Consider the following 25,133-nt stretch of genomic DNA (forward strand, 5'->3'; position numbering starts at 1 on the left):
ATTTCAGAGAATGCACCTGAGCCCATTTTCAGTCATTTATCTGATTACTCTAATTGTTTTACAAGCATATACAAAGCCACTAACTCAGCTGTACTAATACCTTCATTGTATGACTTCTGTCTGTAATACAAAGGTTTAGCATTAGTCAGTTTAAGTGATTCACAAAACCTCTTTATTATACCTAGGAGCCAAATATGAAGTGCTGATAACTTTAAAACACTTGCACCTGAAATACTTTTAAAGGGACACTTTGCAACTGTGCTACAATGTCCCTTTACAGAGTTAATGAAAGGCCACCCAGCCCCTATCACCCCCTGTGTCCAGAATATTCAACATGCAACTTCAGACTGGCGGGCGGCTTTATTGAGCTGATGTACCCGTCAATGCATTCTGGTTCCAGCACGTTTTCTGTGTGTTTTAGATCATGAAAAAAGCTGTTTAATGTAGCAATGATTCACTCCTGTAGGCACCACGAAAGGCTGGGAAGACATTTAAGCTTTTGTTAAAGTGTTAAAAAGACAAACGCACAGCAAGGAAATGAGTTTTGCTTTCAAATCTAAAGAGACACCAGGGGGTGCTAAAAACAGGCCAAATTGCCTAGTTCCCTTTTAAAAACGTTTTCTTTGTGAATGTCTTCATCTAAAACAGGGGTGGAGAACCCTGGTCCACGGAGGACCACTTTCCAGTATATTTTAGTTTCAACTCTGCTTCAACACACCTGATTTCACTCAGCAGGTGATTAACAGGCTTCTGCAGAGCCTGATGAGCTGCTGAACAGGTGAATCAACCTCCCTAGTCAGAAGTGTTGGAGCAAAGATGTGCAGGATTCCAGCCCTTGAGGACCAGGGTTCCCCACACCTGATCTAAAATAATCCCAAAAATACCTAATTTTATAAACACGCAAATCGAATCTAAAGGTCTTTTGATTAAACCATCCCCTTTTTCCGTCTCAAAAAATCGAAGTTATTCCAATCTTTTCAATAATTTATTACCAACAAACAACTTCTCATTCCATTAACACCCAATGTCTTTTATTTGATAGTCTATTTCTACGTTTCAAAAACTTCTGCCTTTCTAACAGAATTAGTACTTTCCTAAAAAAAACTGCTACATGTTCAATTTGGCATGTCTTCTAAGTACTGCAGGTGAAAGCTGCCAATTATTTCTTTGTATTGTTTTTGTATTTTGTATTGTTAGACAATTACATTTATAAAAACTGCCTAATAAATATTTCATTTTGACATATTATTTGTGGTTCATATTTCATGTTTCAGGCTTTGGTTGTTAGTTTTTACAAACATTTGAAACACTAATTCACAGAATGCAAAAATATAGCATTTAGTTATGATAAAGAGAGTTTGCAGTATCCCAGACACTTTGGTTAATAAGTAATAGTATAATTAAGGACCCAACCAGTTTAATCTCTCTATAAGATTATAATGCTGATAACAGGACGCATGTAATACAGAAGAGGAGTAGGCCTCTGAAAAAAAGAAAAAATAAAGATTTCTGACTTTTTCTAGGACTACTCACTTTTTTCCTCAGAATTCTTACTTTCGGACGTTTTCTCTTCTGGTTTCACATCTTTCTCAGAAATCAAAAAGTCAGAATTATTTGTCTTTTCTCCTTTCAGTGGCCCTAATCCTCCTCAGTAGGATGAAGGTGAATTTAAAGCAACAACTAAATAAGATAAAGTATAAAACCTGGACAAAAGGGGTTCGTTATGAACAGATTTACATTGTGTGTGTGTGTGTGTGTGTGTGTGTGTGTGTGTGTGTGTGTGTGTGTGTGTGTGTGTGTGTGTGTGTGTGTGTGTGTGTGTGTGTGTGTGTGTGTAAAGTCCCAGCCCGTATTTTAGTTCTCGCCTGAGCACAAGAACAGCCAGGATCCGAGCAAAGATCCACACCCTGTTTTCCGGGGAGCCGCCGGAGATCCAGCCCTTCAGCACGCTGTTCTCTTACGTCCCGGCCGCGAGCAGTGAGCTGGCCATGGCACAGATTTCTCCTTCTGCTCGGATCTAATCTTTTTTTATTACTCTAACAGAGCTCATTCTCTCATTTTGCGCACTGACGCAGGCTTCAGAGTACTCTGCAGCCCCCCAGCCGGTGCGCAACAGCGCACAACCCATTTTGCGGCTTCTTCTCCGTCTGTGGCAATGGATTGATTTCGGTGTGTGTGTGTGTTTTCTAACCTCTGCTTCGACCAAGTTGAGAAACAGTCCGTAACCTGCGGCTCTCTTCTCGCAGCTGCATGTTCCATCCGGCCACTTTCCAAACTACCTGGATCCGGATGTTTCTGCACATTTTAGGACTTTGAACTTTTTTTTTATTTTTATTTTTTACCTTCTTGGTGCATTTGGAGGAGGTGGGCGGAGGGATTTTAAGGATTTTACAATATTATTTTTTAACAGCTTCTTCGTGGTTCTTAAAGCCTGCAAAGATTTCTTGGTGAAAAGTGATGGCCGAGCGGGGAGCTCTGTCGCTCCTCTCTCTTCTGGTTCTCACCTTTCTCTGCTCGGAGACCACCACGGCAAAGCATGTCGGCAAAGGTAAAGGAAAAAAAAAACACGCTCTGGGTCTGCCTGCTTCTTTACGCCTCGATTTAACAAGTTTCCTTGTTTGGATGAAGAGTTTAGATGTAAACAGAGAACAAAACGCACGCGAGGTCAGCCGCTCATTTAGATAAGTTTAAAAGTAGTTTTCCACCTCAGACCTCAGACCAGCCCTGTTTGAAGCAACAAGCTTCCACTCAGTCCTTTTGTCTGGTGAGGAGCAGCGGGGCCAGAACAGAACAGCTCTTGGATTTGAATCACGGGCATGCGGTGTTCTGCACGATATTAGAGATATTGCGACATTATCGATGAATATCGCGATGATTAAATAAATTGTGATAAATCCACGTTCTGGCGCAACAATGCCATGTGCTGGTTGTTGACGTCCATAATACCAAATGTATATTTTGAATGCAGTTCGAGCCAGGTTAGTTCAAGCCTTTGTGCACATTGCAAAACATTTTTATCATATTGTGCTGCTTTATTTTTAATAAATGTATCCTGGTCATGTGCCACAACTAAAGAACCCACTAATTAATAAATGTGCTTTCTGAACTGAGCTATTGTGTGAAAGGGATAAACTGTGGTCCTAAGAGGATGTTTTGAATCAGTAACAAACGCACAAAGTAAAAAGTCATTATTGATCAGATAATCAGCTTGCATCATCAGTCCGGCAGACATCTCATTACCTGGGCGTCAATACATGTTCAGCAAATGGATAAACAGGGCATGATTCATTTGCTTTTGTTAATTGTTTTGAGTCGTATTTTCACTGTACATATAATAATGTGTTTCTGCAAACCCAACCAGCCTTTTCAGTTTCAGATAAATTGCACCATCACACGCCCTCTCTTTCTTTGCAAAGTCATAACTTCAGTTGAACTAGAAGGCACAATTAGACACAGCAGCAGCAGCATGTGGTCTGGTAAATTTCTGTGACTGTTGTGCGACATGACCCAGATTCTTCTCCTTATTCTTGTGAAAAACAGTTGCAGTGTCATATATTAAAGTAAGAATCTTTGAAAGAGTGTTTTTGATAGTTTTATGGAGAAAGAAAAGAAAAGAAAGCCCAGCTTTTGGTGTGATGGACCTTTGGTAGCTGCTGGGCTCTCTTTGCGTGTGGAGTTTGATGAAAGACCCTCTCCTGAATGAAAAGCACTCTGCAGTAGTGGGAGAGATGGAGAGAGAGGGAGAGAGGAGAAAAAAAGCCCCTCCTAGGTTTTGGTGGAGATCAGTACAAAAGAGAAATGGGGGTAGGGTGAAACAGGCTGACTGTCTGGAAAGTAATAAAACCAGGAGATTAAGGGGTCCGGGGAGTTCCTTTGGGAGCTTTGATTGATTCCAGAGAATTGGACCGGGACCCACACGCAGAGAGTCTCACATTACTAATTGTGGGGTCCCCCTTCTCTGAAAATATCTGTCTATTCAAAACGTATATTTCCTGAGGTAATGACTGTGGCCAGAGCTTCTCGCTCTCAAAGTTGGCAGATCTGTGGCTCAAAGAACTCACTGTCTTGCTTGTTAGGGACCCAAAGTCTTTCTTAGCTCGGCCCCCTCTGACTGCACACACTGATTCAAATTGCTGCTACCTTCTCCCCCGGCAGCTTCTAAGAGTTGTTTGGCTTTTTAAAAAGCCTCAATAAGTTAGGTTTTTGTAAACAAGTCCCAGTCAGAGTATAAAATCCATTTAGACACTATCTTATCTCTGTTACCCTCCTGGGAGGCAATTGTGTGCTGATTGTCTCTCTGTGGATAGTGCAAATATCTTGCTGAAATGTGCAAACATCTGGCAATCCCCCGCTCTTACAGTCCAGAGTCTTATCCTCGCAGACCACCTCGGATGCAACATGGCAAAGGTTTTTCAAACAACCGTCGTTTTCTTTGGTTCATTTAAAGTCTTTTCCATAGACTACTTTGCTCTTAAGAACATAATTTCCCACCTTTGTGGCAGTGTTTGGAGAGCTCTGGTGGTCCTGCATTCCAGTTTCTAAGGAAAACACGAGGAGGCTTAAAAGTTGGTCTTAACCCTCGTCCTTCATTCACGGTCTAATCTATAAGCACAGTGTATTTAAAGGGTTATTTAACCTTTTATATTAATGACTTTGGAACTCAACCTTTTGCACAAAATAGAGTGATCTTTGTCGGTAGTTGATGGGTTTGTGGGGAACAACATGCAGGCTTTGGAAGCTGTCTCTACTATGTTGAGTGTGCTATTTACTGATCATGTATTTATGGCCTCATGAGGTCCTAATGACCCCTGTCCATGAAGAGATGGATAATTGCGCACTTGGCAAAGTATTTGATTCATCTGGCTCACTAATGAACCCAGCCCATTAGGGTATGGTGCTCATCTCCTGTTGCTGCCGATGTGGGCACTCAGTTTGTTGCTGCTTAGTGTTCTGAGGTGAAGTCAGCAGTTTAAGCTCACGACTTACTTGTGTTTTCTTTTCTTTCCACAGTTTAGTGCAGTCCTGAAATGAAAGCAATAGGGTTGGGTGACATGGCAAAAATGTCATATCCCGATTTAGCTCATTGTATATCCTGAAAACGATATACATAACGATATAGCTTTATTTCTTTTAATTCTGTTCATAGTTCGTATCTTGGTTCGAGTGTTTGCACTAACTCACAAAACCCACGTTTCTCGACCGTGAAGATTGGAACCATATCTTTGCAAATGCGCTTGGAACTGCAGTGGTGATCTCCTTCCATCTGCAAGAGCTGTGGTTATATGGCGTGCCACAGGTAAACGCCTGTTGCAGCGTCTATGTCTGCAGTTTGTTATGACCGTTTACGACTTGTTGAGTCTGTATTCCTTTTCAAGATTCTTGCATTGGTGATAAAATTAATTTGTAGTGTTGGAGTCTGTTGTTGGCACAGAGAGCCAGCAAACAACTGGTGTGTGTGTGTGTGTGTGTGTGTGTGTGTGTGTGTGTGTGTGTGTGTGTGTGTGTGTGTGTGTGTGTGTGTGTGTGTGTGTGTGTGTGTGTGTGTGTGTGTGTGTGTGTGCATATATACACACAAACACACACACACACACACACACACACACACACACACACACACACACACACACACACACACACACACACACATATATATATATATTAAGGATGTGAATCTTAGAACAACTCACAATTTGATTCGATTTCGATTCTTGGGGTGCCAATTCGATTCAGAATCAATTCTCGATTCTCAATTTAAATCGATTCACAATCAGTATTAACAGTAGTTACAATAGTTAAAGCTATGGGACATTTTTATTTGACTTTAAACTGGTCATGCACCAAAAATGCAAATGCTAATAAAGTGATTCTAAAACTGTAAACAGAAGCAATCTTTTGACCAAAAGGCAACATTTATTTTTAATTCCATGCTTTCATTCTTTTTAAACACAGAAACAGTTTTGTTTACCTGTTTTGTAGCTACAGTTTCGCAGACGGCTGCCGGCTTCTTCAGGCTGACGCTGATGGTGGCGCGTCACTTCCTTCTCCGTTTATCTGCGGGCAGTAGAGGGCGACAATGTCCTCTGCTGATCCCTAACCTAATTTTATTATATATATATATATATATATATATATATATATATATATATATATATATATATATATATATATATATATAACTACATTATTAATGTCAGATATCGGTGCATCCCTGGTTTTCCTGTTTTCTGAAAGCTCATATCATGTTGTGATGTTGTGAGCTGCTCACATCAGGACTTCTTTTCCTAAAAACTGAACTTCAAGGAAGTTCCTGCTGAGCTGAAAAACACATTTCAAGCTCCGTTTTCTGACCTTTCATGTTTAGAAAAAGAAACTTGCTTGGACTTTGAAACGGTTGAATGGTGTCACTGTCCATTAAGACCATTAAGTTGTCCAAACTGCCCTGTGTGTGATGATTCCTGGGATTCTTTGGTTTCCTGAGATGTTGCTGGAAATGCTGTTCACCTCACATTTCCTTTTACATTTTGTTTAGTAGAAACAAAACAAAATGCAGAATTAAGTAACCAAGTCACCGAGGTGTTTTGTGCTCTCAAGGCTTTCCTGCTCTGCTGTGATTGTGATGCTCAGGTTTAATAACCTCTGGGAGAGCTGTTTGCAGTTTCCTTCAGGCTGACACACACACTGCAGCATAGCACACAAGGATGAGGCTGGAGTTATGGCTACATGTCAATAAGAGTCTAGTTTGTAATGTCTGTCAGTATCCTCCTGTGCACTTAAGCTATTAGGCGAATTGTGTCACATACAGGAGATCTAAAACAGTCACCCTCCCAGGCCTACAGTTTAATCTTACAGTCACAAGTACTGAGTCCTATGCTCAGTGAGGCTGCAGTTAGTTTGATGAATTTTCTTGAGTGCAGCCTAGTTTCTGTGTTTTGTAAATCTTTTAAACATCTAAAGCAGACGGCAGAACTTCACCAGCATAATCTCAAAGAAAAGATTACATCTTTTCTGTTTTGGCCAAACGCTGTTGCACACTTTCCTTGAACTGGGAGTTTATCCCAAGCAAAAGTTGTTTACATAAAATAATGTGTTATCATCTTGGAGATACAATCAGCTCTTGTATGCACCAATGCCTCTAGCAGAGCTCCACACAGAGTGAGTGGAGGCTGCCTGAAGAGCGAATGATTCTTCTGTTTAGGCTCGTTCTGTGATACTTCTATTGTGCTACGCTGTCATCAGAGTGGGTCATGTTCTTGAGGTCAGTTTGGCATTGTCCAGGCTTTCAGAAAAATTGCAGGGATAAATGATTTGTGATTATAACAGCTGTATTGCAGCAGAAAATGATAGGGAGTGTGTTGGTGGTAAGTAGTTTAAAAGTAAATAATGTTTAATCTTAAAGGGATGCTAGGCAACTTTTTCAAAAATTAAAATAATTTTCTTGAGCCATTATGCGCTAAAACGATTGTTTACAAGGTTACTGAGATGTCACTCAGACCCCCACCGCCCTCTGTGACTGGAATATTGTACTTGCAACTTCAGAGTAGCCAAAATACTTTGTTCTGCAGTCTGCTTCCAGCATGTTCCCTGCATGTGTTAGATCATGAACACAGCTGATTTGTTTATATTAGTGATGAAACACTCCTATAGATGCTAATGAAGACTGGGGAGATGTTTTAGCTGTTAGATTAAGGTGTTAAAAAGACAAACTCAGCAAGGAGATGAGTTTTGCTTTTGGTTCTTCTGAACACATTAGGGGGTGCTAAAAGTAAGCCAAAACTGCCTAGTTTCCCTTTAACGTTTAGGAAAAACTTAGAAAGAAATGGCTCTTCTAAAAAGAAAAAACTGTAAACTAAAATCTTCTACAAAAATCCCCCAAATTTTATTTTGCAAAGCTTATGTCTTAAAAATGCAGTTTTTATCTTTTAAAATGGGATTTTATGGAAATCGGATAGCTCATTTATTGTAGTTTGTTCTTTGAATTAACTTAGTTCAGAGAAGTGGGTGATGTGGAGAAATGGATTGATGAGCTAACGGTCAGACTGAGCTGGCCCAAGAAAAAAGTGTCTTCAAAGGAATCTTGTGGTATAAACCCTATGTTCATGTGGGTACGAACTAGGGTTGTCACGGTAACCGGTGTAGCGGTAAACCCCGGTAAAAAAGTTGACAATAATAATAACCGTCTTGTGTTTTAAAAACTATATTATCTTGGTGGGTTTACCGTGGCTGCGGTGTAGGTGCAGTGACCCTTACCAGCCACCGTATCATCTGCTGAAGTTGCCGGCGGCACATACGCACTTTGTTGTTTACAACCAAAACTTTCTTGAAGCTAAAGCTGAAATAACAGCCAGAGGAGGAGACGGCAGCGCTCAGGACATTTATTATCCCCCAAAGAAGACAAAGTGGGAAGTACGGGCATTTTTTTTTTGGATATTTGAAGAATGCCGAGGGACAGTTGATAGAAGATGGCTATCCTGTTTGCAGCACGTGCAGAAAAAGTGTCTGTGAATGACAGCAACGCTTCAAATCTCATGACACATCTGTGTGACCATCACCCACAACTCTACAGTCAACGCAAGGCAAGCTAACGTTAGCGTTTTAGCTAAAATGCGTGATCCAAGGATTTGGGTGGAGGGAGAATGCAACGAGTCGCTATATAAAGCAGCCGCAGCGCCGCTACCTGCATATAAACCGTGTCGCGGACACCCCCATGTTGAAATGACGCTATGCATTACGGGGCTCCCAGGGGCAGATAAGAGTTGGTCTCTCTCCGAGAATAATTATGAATTTAACAATGATTACTGCCTGATGACATTTTCCCACATCTGCAAAGCTCACTGGAAGGACACAAACCGAGGACAATATTTTCCTGATATAGGGTTTATTACTCAAGTAAGGGTAAAAAAGTATCTGATTAGAAGGCTACTTGAGTACTGAGTATCATCTGATCTAATATTTTTAAAATGATGACGTCAAACAGACAAAAATAAGAAGTTATGGGCAAATATTGGTGTTTTAAAGACTAAAGGGGAAAAATGTAAACAACATAATTACAAAATAACACATTTTAGGCCAAATTTAGACACAAACTGAGGACAAAATTTTCCTGATATACAGGGTTTATTTAGTTGTCTGAAAATGTAACACATTTTTAAAAAATACCGCGATAATACCGAAAACTGTGATAATTTTGGTCACAATAACCGTGAGGTTAAATTTTCACACCGTGACAACCCTAGTACGAACCTGTCCGCTGGTGTTAATTTTATATAACATTTACTCCGGCAGATGACATTCCTACAGGAAGTGAACTAGGCTGCACAGGTAGTGCTAATTACTAGCATAAGGTTCAGTTAAAATCTATGGAAACAGCCGTGTAGCATGTACAACTTTATTGTTATGGATCAGATGTTGTCAGTACCAATCCCTGTTTCTCCAAACTGAGGATGTTCAAAGAGCTGTCTACCACAGGTGAGATATTAACTGTTCATAACCTTTTCCTGGAGCTACACTTCCAAAGATCTGAACTTTAGCTTTAATGTTCTAGGTTGGTGGTGGCAGCTTCACAGGATTATGACAAATTCAAACTGTGCTTGTTGGATGAGCCTCGGCTAATGAGTGAGGCTCCGCTTCACACGAAGGGGATATCCGAAGTTTCACGTTAAACTAAGAATTCCTCATTTTAAATGCTCAAAATCTCCTTTTTAGACCAATCTCGGGGTTTTAGAAGTGATTTAGGAAGTAAGTAGAATAAAATGATAATCACGACTATGCATGTGTTGAAGGAAAATAAAAAAATCAAACATTAACTAATAAATTAAGAACATCAAGTTTCCAAAACGCTGCACAGCCACTTATTTGTCTCATCTTAAATAATGTTTAGTTTTTGTGTCTTGCAGCCTTGAAGTGTATATTAGGTAAGACTAATAACCTTCCTAATGGATAGATTAATAACCTTCATCCACTTGCACCAGAGCTGCTGGAGGTCCAACATCCTGCAGTTTTACACACGGCTTTATTCTCTGTCGTCTTTTTGGAGGACATCCAGTTTGTGCTGAATTAACCTGACAGTCTTGCAGGTGTGGAGTTCAGTGTAGCGCTCTCATATGAATGATTTCTGATCTTGTTTATCTAGTGAAAGCTGTGCAAAATCAGTTCTGTTATTTCCAAACAAGCCATAATGCCTGTTGAATGTACGCTTAATGTAATTTCTGTTTTATTTTTATGATCTTGTGTTCATTTGACGTGTTTAACGGTTTAGTGAGTGTGTGAGATCTCATTTGAACACTCCGAAGGTATCACTCTCCCACGTAACCAGTCTTTATTCAATCAAAGGGACTTTTTATTTGTAGAAGGATGTGGGGGCAGTCGGTTACAAAGAGCAGACTGTGAGCGTGGCTCGGCTGAGCTGGCTGCCATCGTCTTGAAACCGGCTGTGGCTTTTGGCAGCTTCGGGCATGGTTAGAGATGTGTATGCATGTGTGTTTAAAGTGGGTATTTTTATAAGCGTATGAAACCTGTCTGAGGGAAAAAAAAAAACCCGGCAGTTTTATTAACAAAGTTCAGAGAATGTTCAGTTTGAACAAACTTGAGTAACAAATGTTTACCTGCGTGCTTTTGGACCACGTTCCTTAGAGCTAGTTACGGCGGTGGTTCTGATGCAGCATGATGGGCTGGAAACTTGTCTTGAAAAGACATTCCAGCAGAGATGCCCATTGATAGCCCCACTACTTATTATTTCTTCTAGTTAAATCCTTCATTTAGTTTATTCAGTTTAAAACAACAGATTTGAGTACAGCTGTGAATTGTAAAGTATTTTAGAACTTTGATTTCTAAAAATGTTTTTATATGACTGACAAAAATACAAATTGAGTCCTTTCCCATCAGAAAATATGGACGGGTTCCAACTTGTTTTGGCTCTTGAAGCAAAAATTCGACCTGCTTGTTCTAATAGCAGCTGCTTGAGTTGGTTGTCGCGTTTGAAGTCGCTGTGCTTGGACTGCTTTTTATCTTTGGAAACTGGTTGCGGGTGGGATTTAAAAACAGTGAAATTTGCCCATCGTGTTATAGCATCAGTAGGAAAGGAGAGGGGGTGGGGTGGGGTGGGGTGGGGTGGGGTGTGTGTGTGTGTGTGTGTGTGTGTGTGTGTGTGTGTGTGTGTTACTTTTCCATGCAACCGCTTGCATAGCCCAGCTGGATATTTGAGCTGCACGCATTAAGTTTAAACAGTCTTGGGTTTTATAGCTGGACCCAGTAGAAGCTCCGTTCACAGTCATGTATATATCAGCTGGTGCCCTGCTTACATTGGGCCTCCCTCCTAAACCTTCCTGGTTTTATTTTGATTTTCACCTGCTGCTATGGTGACTTGTTCCAAACAATCTCTCAGTATTAACCAATGTTTCTGCTGCTGAATCCAGGCTGAAATGGCTCTTTGAAAAGTTCAGCATCAGATAAAGGCACCCTTGTGCGTCAGGAGCTCCCTTTGGCACCGCGCTCTCCTGACTGCGGTGACTTAGCACCGTGTTATTGGAGCCAGTTCCTCATCAACTCTGAGCTCATCTCCAGCTAACAGAGGCTGGGCAAAGCAGCGAAAACTATGAAAATGCTGCTTAAATAAATTGCCATGACGTGATGGAATTGGCCGTCGCCTTTGATTTTCTTTTTTGTTCCTTCACAGTTTAATACAAGCAGCACTTCCTCACTGGGCGCTTTTCTTTTTCAACTTTATTTCGACCTAAAGTAAACTCTTGCTTGTCTTCTGAATCTTTAGCACATTGAGGATTGATCCAAGAGTAATCTGATTTTAATGCTACAGGTTTTATGCATGCTGTAAGCCTTAAAGCTGGCATTAATAAGTGAGATGCTTATTTCTTTCATTACATCTGAACATCCCTGTTCTAGTGTTAGCAAGCAAGGCCTGGTGGCCCGCCAGGCTTATATGGCATTGAGGGAAACCCTGACACACCTTAGTGTCACATGCTAGAAAGAAGGATTTTGTACAGGACCAGCGGCAAAATGGGAGTGAGGTCAACTAGGTGAGGAGTTTCATCCAGCTAGACATGTACGCAACGGGCAGTGAGGGTAAGCAGCTGTGTATACTCCTTCGTATTCCTTAAGCGTTGTCCCTTAAACCGCAACACCACTGTCACCTCCCCTCATTGTCTCAGACTCCGACAGGTCACTCAGCCTCAGCAGCAACAGCAGCATGGCTGCGAAATGGATGGCAGCCAGCAGGGAGCACCTGCGGAGAAATAGCAGGCGAGCAGCATTCCATCACAGGACCCCGAGACACAGATGCCATATGAGCCATGAGGGAGGGGAATGGATTGGGGGATGGGTGGGAGAACCAGTGGCAGAGGTTTTGGCGTATTGGAGCAGTAATGGGGTGGGATATGAAGCCAGCTGCTACCAACCGATTCTTAATGAGGTTTTCCATCAAGAACACAGGGAGATGAACATTAATGACTACAGTTAAACCTGTCTGTTCATTTATGCCCACACTTTCAATCATGTTAGGGAGAGCTGCCCAACATGTTTGCTCACATGTTAATTGTGTTTTTTTGAAATTATTTTAATTTTATAGGGCTGCAGGCATGATAGTAATTATTTTTCACAGATTTATTGCTCTTTGTTTGATCAGAGGATTGGTAATTTGGTTTATTAAGTTGCTGTTTGCCAAGGCTAATAATGTAAAGCCAGAAGAAAATAATTTTATTGAAAAGCTGGAACTTGTCTAATTTAAGAGAGTTCTGGAGGCTTTTTACATGAATGACTAAGTTTAGTGGAAAATTTGATTAATTCATTGTTTTAGTACACAAATGTCTTTTTGTTGGATGGATGTTCAAATTAAATTATAAATAATTTTATGGAAAGTCATTTATGTAACACAGAAGGTCTATAGGTCTGGATAAGTCTGAATTCATTTCAAATCATGCAACAATAAATTAGCTTTTCACATTGGTTCACAGCAAAAATGACAGCAAAGCACAAAAAAGCAAGAAGACCAATTTATATCGCAAAAGGTCCAGAATCAAAACTAGGGAAGCACAATATATTGGCGTCGATATCTGTATCAGTCGATGTTAGTCATTTTTTAGCATATCAGTATCGGGCCGATATTACCAACCGGTATTTTTTCCATCTTGTTTCCATTTGTGCATCTGTTTCTGGGGGGTGGGGGGTCATTGTTTAGTCGCACACACACACACACACACACACACACACACACACACACACACACACACACACACACACACACACACACACACACACACACACACACACATTTATTCTAGTTTGCACTAGATAGAAACAAAGCAAGATGTTAAAAAAGTCAGCTTGCTTAATTTTCAGTCTTCAAAATTTGCAGATTTCAGTATAAATGTCAGCGTGTATGTGTGTGATGGTATCTGCAAATATCTGTTATCGGCCGTAACATATCGGGCATTGGTTATCGGTATCGGACAATAAATTTCTTATTGGTGCATCCCTGATCAAAACTCATAGTGATTTAATCAAATTCAGTAGGAAAAAAATCAAGTTAGTTAAAAGCTGCTCCATAAAACCAAATGAGCAAAAGACACCGAGTGTTCACCTCAGTACAATTCCCTATTCTGACCAAGCACAGTATGATGGGCGACAGTGGGAATGAACATCCCCCCCAACTGAAAAATCCTCCAGGACAATCAGCACCAGGCTCAGGATCAGCAGTCTTCTTCATTAAAACCTGTATATTTTAGTGTTTATAACACCAGCCTGAAGTTGGCGAGCGTAGTAGGAAACAACCTGCACAAAACTGCATATCTCTCCTCTGAGCCTCGATGACTTCCAGACTATCAGTGTTTTTGTTTTTATTTGGTCCATGCATTTATGGCTGTGCTACTTTGTGCCTTTGTTCTTGTAAACAATGTAAAATCAATTAAGTGGCAGGTTAGTAAACAAAGCAGCATATCTAGTGCCATCTACTGTGTGTAAATATAAGTGAGGCATAGCTCTTGCAAACCAGGCATCGTGTAAGTACTAAATTTTCATCTATGTATAAATAATAGAAGAAGTTATAATCCATGAGGAAGGCACAGGGTCTGTAATAATTTAGCCAGAAATTCAAAACACATCCTCTGTGATGCTGGAGGCCCTGCTGAACAGTCCAGTGGCTCTAATTTATCTGGCACAGAATGAGAAATATTTAGGACTGTTCACCTGCTCTGCTGTAAAAATCAGCCAAATCCAGTCGAAAAGCGAACACTTGTTGCACCTCTACCAATAATCAAATTCACAGAGCTGTTGTGCACAAAGTGAACATGCATGAATGTTTTCTAAGTGGCAGTGTGTTCTTTTATAACCTCTCCCTAGCAACAGAAAGTGCTTGAATTAGCAGCTCAGGAGAAAAGCAAAGAACCTTTTCTGCTTTCATCCTTCATTTACCTGGAGTGATCTAAATTAGTCCTGAGCGCACAAGCACGTCATTCAAGCCTACTGGACACCTGCTGAACAAATTCACCCAAAACACACACACACACACACACACACACACACACACACACACACACACACACACACACACACACACACACACACGCACACACATTCAGAGCAGGATCCTAAAATATGTCCTGCAGGCTGCCCGTGCCATATGTGGAGAGTAGCATGTCTATATTAAAATTTACCCAAGATTATTTAATTAAGCAGGTGTGAAAGCAGCTTAATTCAAGACTGTTTTGGTTCATCTGGCCAGACCGGTGAGGCGCAACCTTTCTGAAGACTTTAAGTTGGGAACCAAGTTACTAATTTTTATTTCTCCTCAAAAAGACATGAAAAGTATTCATGAGTTTTAAGGTATGTTAGTTTTATCAGCCAGCACCAAGCCAGTGGGGTGAGACAGGACTTAATAATTAAGTTCTCTAATCAACCCTGAATCAGTGGAGCCCGTCTTCCCTTTTTATTGTCCCTGTTCTCCCCCCCACGGTGCCACTGCATTGCCAGCCTAGCGGGGCAGTGTCTTAGGGCCAGAGCCGTGTCACGCACCCCTTTTTGGCCCCAAATGACCACGATGACAGGGTCAGCGGTTTAAGTGCCCCCCATAGGTTGATGCGTAGGATGCCTATTGACGCAGTGCATCAGCTACCTCAGTGTTTTTTTCTAATGAGAAAGAAAATTGGCCAACTTTACAGTGTCTTGCTTCTTGGCTTTTAGCTCATTGTTATTGGCCCATTTCCACCGTGTTCCAATGCAGATTGAAAAACAGAGAGGATGACCCTCTTCAACCAGCGCTGATAGCAAAGCACTTGGAAAACATTCCTTGCATGCTACGCTGAGGTTGAATGTGGATTTTATGGGCTGTGTTTTTGCTCGTCCCACACATACCTGTGGTTCATTTGCACTCTGTAGAAGCTTAACCCCTCCTCACGTGTGACATCTGAAATGCAACTGCTGGTTTTAAAGCTATAAAATGCCAGCATACAAACCCATCCTTAAGAGGTTTTGTTAAAATCTGTAAAAATGCAGTTGGGTTTTAGCATTTAGCGCTCTTGTCTCATTTGTCTTACCAAGTACGTGAGTTTGGGGATCAGTAACAAGTTAATATCTTTGAGTTTTGGGGTTAGGGTTAGGCACATTAATATTTGCATTGCCTTAATGGCCAGGAATGAAAAGAGTTGTTGATCTGTAACTTTAGCATATTTTCTAAACAATAACTTATAAAAATGACTTTGCAGAGCATTTAATTCTAATAGTTATTTTATCAATTACATACAGTTTGTAAATATTATTTCAGAATTAAAACAATGCATTTTTTTATTCAGGAAACAACAGAAAATAGCTTGGAAGGTGCTTACTGATCCAATCAAGTATTGATAAAAATAGTATATTTAAAATCTTCTTATTGTATATACATTCTGTAAAAACCAAGTTAGAGTAATGGTTTGTACTTTTAATGAAATCTATGAAGCAGTTAATGAATTCTACTTTTTTCATGTCATCAAAAACCATTAGGTTAGCTTCAGTCAAGTCATTGTGTCTAAATGCTGGCAAAAGTCATCTGTTGTTATTAAAATATTGTGTGGCAGTAAAAAATTCTGACCAGTTCAGCTTTTCTATTAGTTTTATTTAACCTCCACAACGAAATCTTGTGCTTTTTATGGTTGTGACCCCTTCTTTCCACCGGCTGTGAAAGTGGTCGCGTAAGACTGTAATTCTCAACCCTGGTCCTCAGGGACCACTGTTCTATGTTTTCCATGTCTCTGCGTCAGCACCCAGTACACCTGATTTACATTGGCTCCTCAGGAGGACATCAAGTGCTGAAGCTGCCTGTTAATCACTCATTCATTTAAGGCAGGCGCATGGTAGCAGGGAAACACTGCTGTTTAAAAGGGCAACATGGGAAACTTATAGGACAGTGAGCCCTGAGGACCAGGGTTGGGAAACACTGATGTAAGGTAATAGTGGCGTTTTAACCATGAGCCCATTCCCAACTGGGAGCAATTCTGATGCGAAACGGGAGCCAAAGCATTCAATGCAGTTGATTCCGTGAGGTCACAATAACAGGAGAATTACAACACTACACATGATTTCAGAAGTCCACACACAATAATAAGCAAGGAGAAAGATAGATGCATGTATCCAAAAAGGTCTGGGGTTTATTTTCTGTTACATCAGTTATGGTGGTATAAACAGGAAACGAAGTACGTTTACCTGCATGTGACTTTTATTTTGAAAGTTTCCAGATTGATTTACACTGCTTTCGTGTTTGACTTCCTGTCTGGCTTAATCTGAACTGCTGAGTTTGACTTGTTTTGGAAGCGTAGCGCGTAAAAAGTAGACTTTAAACGTAACAATAGCACCCCCTCGCTTCTAAGGCTCATCCAAAACGTTACACTTTGCTGCCAGTGGAAAGGAACTCATCCACCATAATGGCGGCTAATTGCCATAACCCTAACCCGTTTTGCGACACTTTCATGTGCAGTGGAAAGAAGGGGTGAGGCAGAATAGTGGCTGCTTTAACACTGGTTGCAGTTGCAATGTATTTATCTGTGATCTTGATCATAAGAAGGCCACTTTATTTGGACATGCTTGGTTAAAAACAGGATGAAGATGTACTCACTATCTCCAGGTTGCTTTTTTAATGATGGGATGAGAGTTTGGTGTTTGCTACCTCCAAAAGCTACAAAGCCAAAGGTGCGATGCACTTTCATGTCTTTTTCTATGAAAATAAGCTTCCATTGGGTGACTGACGATGCACAATTTGGCTGCGAAACTGTGTTTAATACCTTAAAATCAAATAAACATAGATCATTTAACATTCTTAAACCAATTTTAGTTAAACTAACTAAAAAGGCATCTCTCCTTACAAATATACTTAATTAAAGCACAGAATCCATGTATTGTGGGTTTCTGGTCAGCGCGTTTGCAGTCTGTATAGATAAGATTTCCTGAGGGGAAACAATTGTGTGAAATGCAGGAAGCCATTAGAAAGGCAGGGACTCGTGTCTCTCTCCCTGCTGAGTAAATAGTGTCTGGGCCTCACCCCGTTTCATCCACTTTTCAATGAGCCCAGCACTTGTAACAATAAGGGCAGGAAATGAACTGTACTCACACAGAAGCATGCAGGATACTCATTGTGTTCCTAATTGACCAAACTAGGTTGGATAATAAAGCAGAATTTTCTCTGGGTTAGACAAAAATAACTCAAAGTTAGCACACGGGGTGTGGTCAGAAATCAGCTAATGAGGCAGTGTTTGTTTGCATAATTTCTTAGCGTTTTTTGCAGTTGTGGTCTGAATCTTAACTGACCCAGTTTGAGTGAAATGAGCGGTAGTTTATATCTATGCCGTGCACAAGCCACATATGTGCAAAGATGTCATGGAAAAAAATTTGGCGCAGGAGAGAAGGAAAACATGTCACCAGTTGGTACCTTATGTTCTGTGTGAAACCAATGGCAGTCTTCAGTTGGCCTACCTGTTTATGGCTTGGCTGTGACATTCTCATTGTTCTCTGTTGGGCAGACCTGACTCCGACCCAGGCAGTGTTGCTGGAGCTGTCACCCGAGAAGGCCTCCAGGGGAGAGTTGTTTTGTCCTTGAATGCACACCATAAGCGTATTTGAGCTGATCTGTTTGTAGAGGTGATTGGTAACGCAGTGATGATGTAGGTTGCATCCTGTATAATAGAGCAGTACAAATTGTTTTAGAAAATGTTCTACCAAATAACCTAAATTCTAATTGGCCTTTCTGTTTTTATTGTTGTGTAAAGGATTGGTGGGTATCTGGCCCACATCTTATGCTTGGTGTAATTGATATTTGGTTTATCCCCAAGATTAAGTGACAACTAAGCAGGTTAGCACGAAGGATTTTCCCAGATTAATTCCAAGAGTCCAATGTGAGTGGTCGGGCTGTGCTCCCTGTATCATCCCAAGCGACCTCCTTACCTGGGATTTACAAACATATGAAAAGGAAATGAGATCAGAGGTTGTGATAAATCCTGCAACAAAGCCTTCCCAAGAGAAAATTAGATGCCTGCCCGGCATTGTCAGTCACCAGCTGCTCTTGTCCTCATTTTCAATAAATTGATTTGGGTGTTCAGGTGATAAGGGGACAGGCAGTCCTCTGGAGCGGGGTCAGCATGGCCATCTGCATGCTTTTGGCCTTCTTGTCTCTATTTAATGTCGTTTTGAGGTCACCTTTTTGTCTTTTGGTGTGAACAAATGCAAAGCCAATCTTGTTGTTGCAGGATCAAGTGATCTGTTGAACTTAAACTGGTCTTGTGTTACAAAACACTTTTTCCACAATCTACTATATGTTCCCCACATCCCAGGAGATTCACAAGCAACTAATTTAGGAGCTGTTAAGTGATTTAGCATCTGTCTTTTATAGGGCCCTGGTGAGCCACAACTACCACCCCCTTCCTGCCCATCGCTGTCTACGCCAGTGCTGACTTTTGAATTTCAATCAGCCTCGGATCTGTTACTGTGTTTATTCGAAGGGGGGATGGGTTGGTAGTAATTGGTTGAATGTGTCAATCAAATATTCAGTGGGACCGATGTAGACCTCAATGGAGGCTAGTTGGGGTGTTGTCATGGGGCACAAGGCTTTAAGTGCTGCCTGCAGGGCGAACCCTGCCCCCCTCTCTTCACACAACGCCCTTTCTCCCCGAGCCATCCTCCTCACATTGGGAACACGAGCACTACAATCGATAACGGCCTTCCCCTCTCTCTCCACCCTTCCCCCTTCAACACCTCCTTCTGGTCAGCCGCTCCCTGCTCTCCATTAATCAACACTGTGTTTGATGTTGGCCTCATCATTCTATGTCAACCCCTTCAACACCACGTTGTGTGTAATTGTGTTAGATTTGTCATGGTAGTGTTGTGATTTGTTCAGCTCCTGCTAGCCTGCAGGTCTGGTAAAAGTGTACTTATTTATTAGAGATTTAAATAGATTTTACTCATTACATGTTGACTTTTTACTCATCCTTCTCTGGTTACCGGGCAGTGAAGCATGCAGTAAGTGATCATTAAAAATCAAACCTCACAGCAGAGTATTGCTAAGGTATTTTGGGGAATGATGGAAGCCCTGATGCCCACAAATTGCATGAAGGATATATGAGAATTGGGCAAAGTCCCATTAGTCATCATCACATGCTGGTGAAATTACATCTCCACATTTGACCCATCACCGTGGGGAGCAGTGAGCTGCAGCAGTGGCTGCGCTTGGGAACAATTTAGTGGTTTAACCCCCCCCAATCCAACCACTTAAAGCTGAGTGTGAAGTAGGGAGGCATTGGGTCCCATTGTTTTAATGTGAATGGTCAAGATTCAACTCCTTTCACCTAATCAAGACAAATCTCTACCAGGTAACAGAAGATATGTTGGGGTTGCTTGGCCTCCAGTACTGGGAGGTTTCCAATGAGGGTGGGGCTGTGTTGGCATGGCGAAGTTAGACGTCACGCCATGGCCTTTTGTTTGCCTCTAATTCTTATCAGATCTGCACGAAACATAATGTGAGTGATACAAGTCCAATCAAAATAAGATATTTAAACATTGAGCAATAGGGATGCACCAATACGATACTGGTATCTGTATCTGTAAAAGTTAACCGATACCAGGGGAATTACAGGTGCTGGCCAGTAAATTAGAATATCATCAAAAGGTTGAAAATATTTCAGTAATTCCATTCAAAACGTGAAACTTGTACATTATATTCATGCAATGCACACAGACCAATGTATTTCCGATGTTTATTACGTTTAATTTTGATATTTATAGGTGACAACCAATGAAAACATCAAATCTGGTATCTCAGAAAATTAGAATATTCTAAAGGCCAATGAAAAAATGTTTGTTTCTCTAATGTTGGCCAACTGAAAAGAATGAACATGAAAAGAATGTGCATGTATAGCACTCAATACTTAGTCGGGGCTCCTTTTGCCTCAATAACTGCAGTAATGCGGCGTGGCATGGACTCGATCAGTCTGTGGCACTGCTCAGGTGTTATGAGAGCCCAGGTTGCTCTGATAGTCGTCTTCAGCTCCTCTGCATTGTTGGGTCTAGCGTATTGCATCCTCCGCTTCACAATACCCCATAGATTTTCTATGGGGTTAAGGTCAGGCGAGTTTGCTGGCCAATCAAGGACAGGGATACCATGGTCCTTGAACCAGGTGCTGGTGGTTTTGGCACTGTGTGCAGGTGCCAAGTCCTGTTGAAAGGTGAAGTCTGCATCCCCATAAAGTTGGTCAGCAGCAGGAAGCATGAAGTGCTCTAAAACTTCCTGGTAGACGGCTGCATTGACCCTGGACCTCAGGAAACAGAGTGGGCCAACACCGGCAGATGACATGGCACCCCACACCATCACTGACGGTGGAAACTTTACACTGGACCTCATGCAACGTGGATTCTGTGCTTCTCCGCTCTTCCTCCAGACTCTGGGTCCTTGATTTCCAAAGGAAATGCAGAACTTGCTTTCATCAGAAAACATAACTTTGGACCACTCAGCATCAGTCCAGTCCTTTTTGTCCTTGGCCCAGGCGAGACGCTTCTTGCGCTGTTTCATGTTCAAGAGTGGCTTGACACACGGAATGCGACACCTGAATCCCATGTCTTTCATGAGTCTCCTCGTGGTGGTTCTTGAAGCGCTGACTCCAGCTGCAGTCCACTCTTTGTGGATCTCCCCCACATTTTTGAATGGGTTTGTCGTCACAATTCTCTGCAGGGTGCGGTTATCCCTAGAGCTTGTACACTTTTTTCTACCACATTTTTTCCGTCCCTTCGCCTGTCTGTTAATGTGCTTGGACACAGAGCTCTGCGAACAGCCAGCTTCTTTAGCAATCACCTTTTGTGTCTTGTCCTCCTTGTGCAAGGTGTCAATGATTGTCTTTTGGACAGCTGTTAAGTCAGAAGTCTTCCCCATGATTGTGGTGCCTTCAAAACAAGACTGAGGGACCTTTTAAAGGCCTTTGCAGGTGTTTTGAGTAAATCAGCTGATTAGAGTGGCAGCAGGTGTCTTCTATATTCAGCCTTTTCAGAATATTCTAATTTTTTGAGATACCAAATTTGGAGTTTTCATTAGTTGTCACTTATGAATATCAAATTTAAATGTAATGAACATTGGAAATACATTGGTCTGTGTGCATTGCATGAATATAATGTACAAGTTTCACGTTTTGAATGGAATTACTGAAATATTTTCAACCTTTTGATGCTATTCTAATTTACTGGCCAGCACCTGTAGATGACTCTTTAAGTTCAATGAAATTCATCAACACATTTCACCCATCCCCATAGGGAGTGGTGACCTGCAGCTATGGCTGTGCTCAGGAACTATTTGGTGGTGTAACCCCGCAATCCAAGCCCTAAAGCTGAGTCTAGCAGGGAGGCATTGGGTCCCATTTTTTAAGACTTTTGTATGGACCGGTTTAATACCCTGATCCCCAAGTCCCAGGGCAGACACTCTTATTACTAGGGCACTGGAGATTATTTTAAAGTCATAGCAAAGTCTTTGCTTTAAAATGTTAAAATGTGTTCCTCATATGTCTTATATTGTTGCCTTCAGTATGTGCAGCACATTTCCTTCTAAAGCAGACAGCACTGAGCAGAGTGGAGGCAACGCAGGACTCAGGTGTCTTTAGGAACACTTTGACACTTAAAGTGCTCAAACCACAGATCTTATGACTAGAATATGATGACTTTATCGCCTTTGCCATGGCTGTCTGTTGTTTTTAACTGAATAACGTTCCGGTGTTGAGAAAGCATCTCACATAATCAATCTTCTGTTGTATGCAACATGTGCATGGGACAGTTAAGAGTTTATAGATGAAAATGACAGATTTTGCTAAAACTATTTTGGTATTTGAGGGATCTTCCCTCACCTGTTTCTTTATTGATATCATATTTCTCCATCAGTGTTGTGAGTGTGACAGTAACTGCTTCCAAAAGAATCAAAATTTGTTACGAAATCTGCATTTTAAATGTTGACTGTAGGGCTGGGCGATATGGCAAAAATAGAATATCACGATTTTTCCAATATTTTATCACGATTTCGATTTTATCACGATTTTTTATCCATGAATAGCATAACTTCAATTGCGTATTAAAGAAGAGAAACATTGAATAAATAAACATTTATTCATATTAGGGATAATCAGCACAGTGCTAACACACTTATATTTTAAACTCACACCAGAGATGATAAAAGCCCTGAGAGAAACAATTACAAAAATCAGTTTTTCTCGTTTTTCAAGTAACTTAACATAAATTAAAATCGTAAACATATTTAAAGTGCAAACATGTCAATTGCAAACGTATTGTGCAAACATTAACTTGTTCAAAATACTATGTAGCTCCCAGTTGCTCATGTAGTGGATAGTTAAGCTCAAATACGGCTCTGATGTGCGGCTGGACCAGAGATCGCTTGTGGTAGCAAAAAACTGCGCATTCTGAATATTTTCTGCAACAAGTCTCTAAATAAAGTAAAATTTCCAGTGCAGATTGGAGACAACCCATAGAAGCACTGATTTGATCTCATTTCAGAGAAAAATAGAACAGGTCAGATGCACCTAATAAATAAAATTACTAACAAACTCAGGAATCTTTCTTTGCTTCAATGTTCTGGTGCTGAGAATATCACTAATGTGGATCAAAGGAGATACACAGATGAATGCACCTCTTATTATTTGGAAACTACATTTACTGCAGCTGGCAGAGATCGTTTCTATTGATACACGGAACTTACAGAATCATTTTAAATTGTAATAGGGGAAGACTGCAGGAGGGAGCGGTAAAATACAGGGGGTCCCCAACAAAAACAAGAAACTACGAGTCTGATGAAACCCGCTGGTTTTCCATCAGGCAGTCATGAGGCAGCTCCAACGACCCAGTGACCGAGCTCAGTCCGGTACCGACACCGGCTCGGCAGAGGGTGGACGAGCCGAGGCGACGTCGTGCTCTGCTTAAGAAGTGTTATTTTCCTGCTTCAGAAGAAGCGTCCAACGTGTTTTTACGCTTTCTCCGAGACATGTCACGCCACTAAGTTGTTAGCGCCGCGCGCTAAGGAAACCCTGCGTTCCTCTTCGGAACGAAAACCTCGTTGTCGCTCAGCCGCGGCGAAGCCATGTTTGTTCACACACAGGTGAAAACAAGCGGGGCACTAATATATTACTATGACTCACTCTGATTGGTTAAGGGTCAAACAAAGGCGTGTCATTCGCCTGAGGTAAGTTCCATTTTCATTCAGAGGCAGAAATTCAACAGCAGAGCTGTGAATCGTGATAAAACGGTCTCTCAAAAATGACAGACCGTCAGATGTGTGGATCGTAAAACGGTCTAAAATCGTCATATCGCCCAGTCCTAGTTGACTGTAAGCTAAAATATTTATATTCAGACTCTGGTGAGTGTGGCGCATTGCCATCGTGTTAGATCTAATGATCAGTGTAATATACTGGAGTCTGGGAGTGTTTGCACAAGGACATCAGTTTGTTAACATTACCAGTGAAGCCCTAACCTCTGTTGATTTTTGTCTCATTTAATCCCTTCTTCAAATAACCTTCTTCAACTCGAGCAAGTGTCCGACAATTTCTTTTCAATGTTTATCTGCGAAACTGGTTGAGTGAACATCATCTTTCGCCAATCTCTGTCTTGTTTATCATTGCAGTGAAGAAGAGGGAAAAGATGAGGCTGTGCACTGGAGAACAGGACTTTAAAAGCACAGCGAGAGAATCTGTCTTTGTCGATTACACACACACTACAACCTTGACGGCCACATTAGATCTCTTTCTCTGTACACCAAACTGCCATTAATAATGGATACAACTCTCAATGCTTGTCTGCCCCCCCCCCCCCCCCCCAATTACCCCTGGAGGCGTCTCTTCCCCCCCCCCCCCCCCCCCATTTTGCCTTTTCCCCAGTTCCCCTACCTCCATCCTGTCCCCCACTCATGGTCTCCCTTCCCCCTCTACTGTTTCAGCTGTGAGACTTCTAGCTAGGAGCAATGGCAGGTGTGCATACATCATCATGGTGCTGGCCACACAGCCTGCAGGCCCCAAACAGCCATCATCAGACAAACACATCCACCTGCCTGCTGAACAGTTCTTTGCAGAATAGTTGAAAGTATTTGCTGTTTGCTGTTTGCTTGCTTCCCATTAGGACATGCGCTTGTTGTGTTTTTCCTGACAGAAACCCACAGATGATGACTGGGAATGACACATACATTCTGCAGAGGCATTGAGCATAAATAGATTGCGTACAAGCTATTGTTGACACTCATCTGCATGCATTCAGGGAAAAGTCTTGTTTTATTAATATTACTTTGTTTACTTGCCACTTCAGTGTTGCAACCGTAATTTGATGCCTACTCACTAGTGTCACAGGCTTAATTTTTCAGTATTACCTGAACAGTGCAAAAATCCACGAGTGCAGAAACGGTAGAGCACACATAAGGACTTGTACACAGTCTGCTGCACAGTGTCGCTCTACTAATTTTTTCAGTAATCCTGTTCCATGATAAAACATTCAGTGTCACGCAGATTCTGCTACAGTTTACAAATTTGTGTAGATGTTGTGTTTCTTAAAATGCTCGAGTGTTAGTAAATTGCTTAGTCAATCACCTGACCTGAATGGCATTACACTAATCTCCAAGAACAAAGTAAGGAACCTTGGTG

General features: G+C 41.4%; 1 protein-coding gene across 10 annotated transcripts in view; it reads left to right on the forward strand.

Annotated features, from left to right (window-relative positions):
• Window positions 1–2,254: 2,254 nt before the first annotated feature.
• Window positions 2,255–25,133, forward strand: part of neo1a (neogenin 1a) — a 230,457-nt gene continuing 207,578 nt past the window's right edge. For all 10 annotated transcript variants that reach the window (XM_015953635.3, XM_015953639.3, XM_015953642.3 and 7 more), the window contains exon 1: window positions 2,255–2,548. In XM_015953635.3, the coding sequence (XP_015809121.3) occupies window positions 2,458–2,548 (91 nt within the window). In that variant the 5' untranslated portion in view covers window positions 2,255–2,457. The remainder of the gene's footprint in view (window positions 2,549–25,133) is intronic.

The sequence above is a fragment of the Nothobranchius furzeri genome, chromosome 9 (assembly GCF_043380555.1).
Source record: "Nothobranchius furzeri strain GRZ-AD chromosome 9, NfurGRZ-RIMD1, whole genome shotgun sequence".
Lineage (NCBI taxonomy): Eukaryota > Metazoa > Chordata > Actinopteri > Cyprinodontiformes > Nothobranchiidae > Nothobranchius > Nothobranchius furzeri.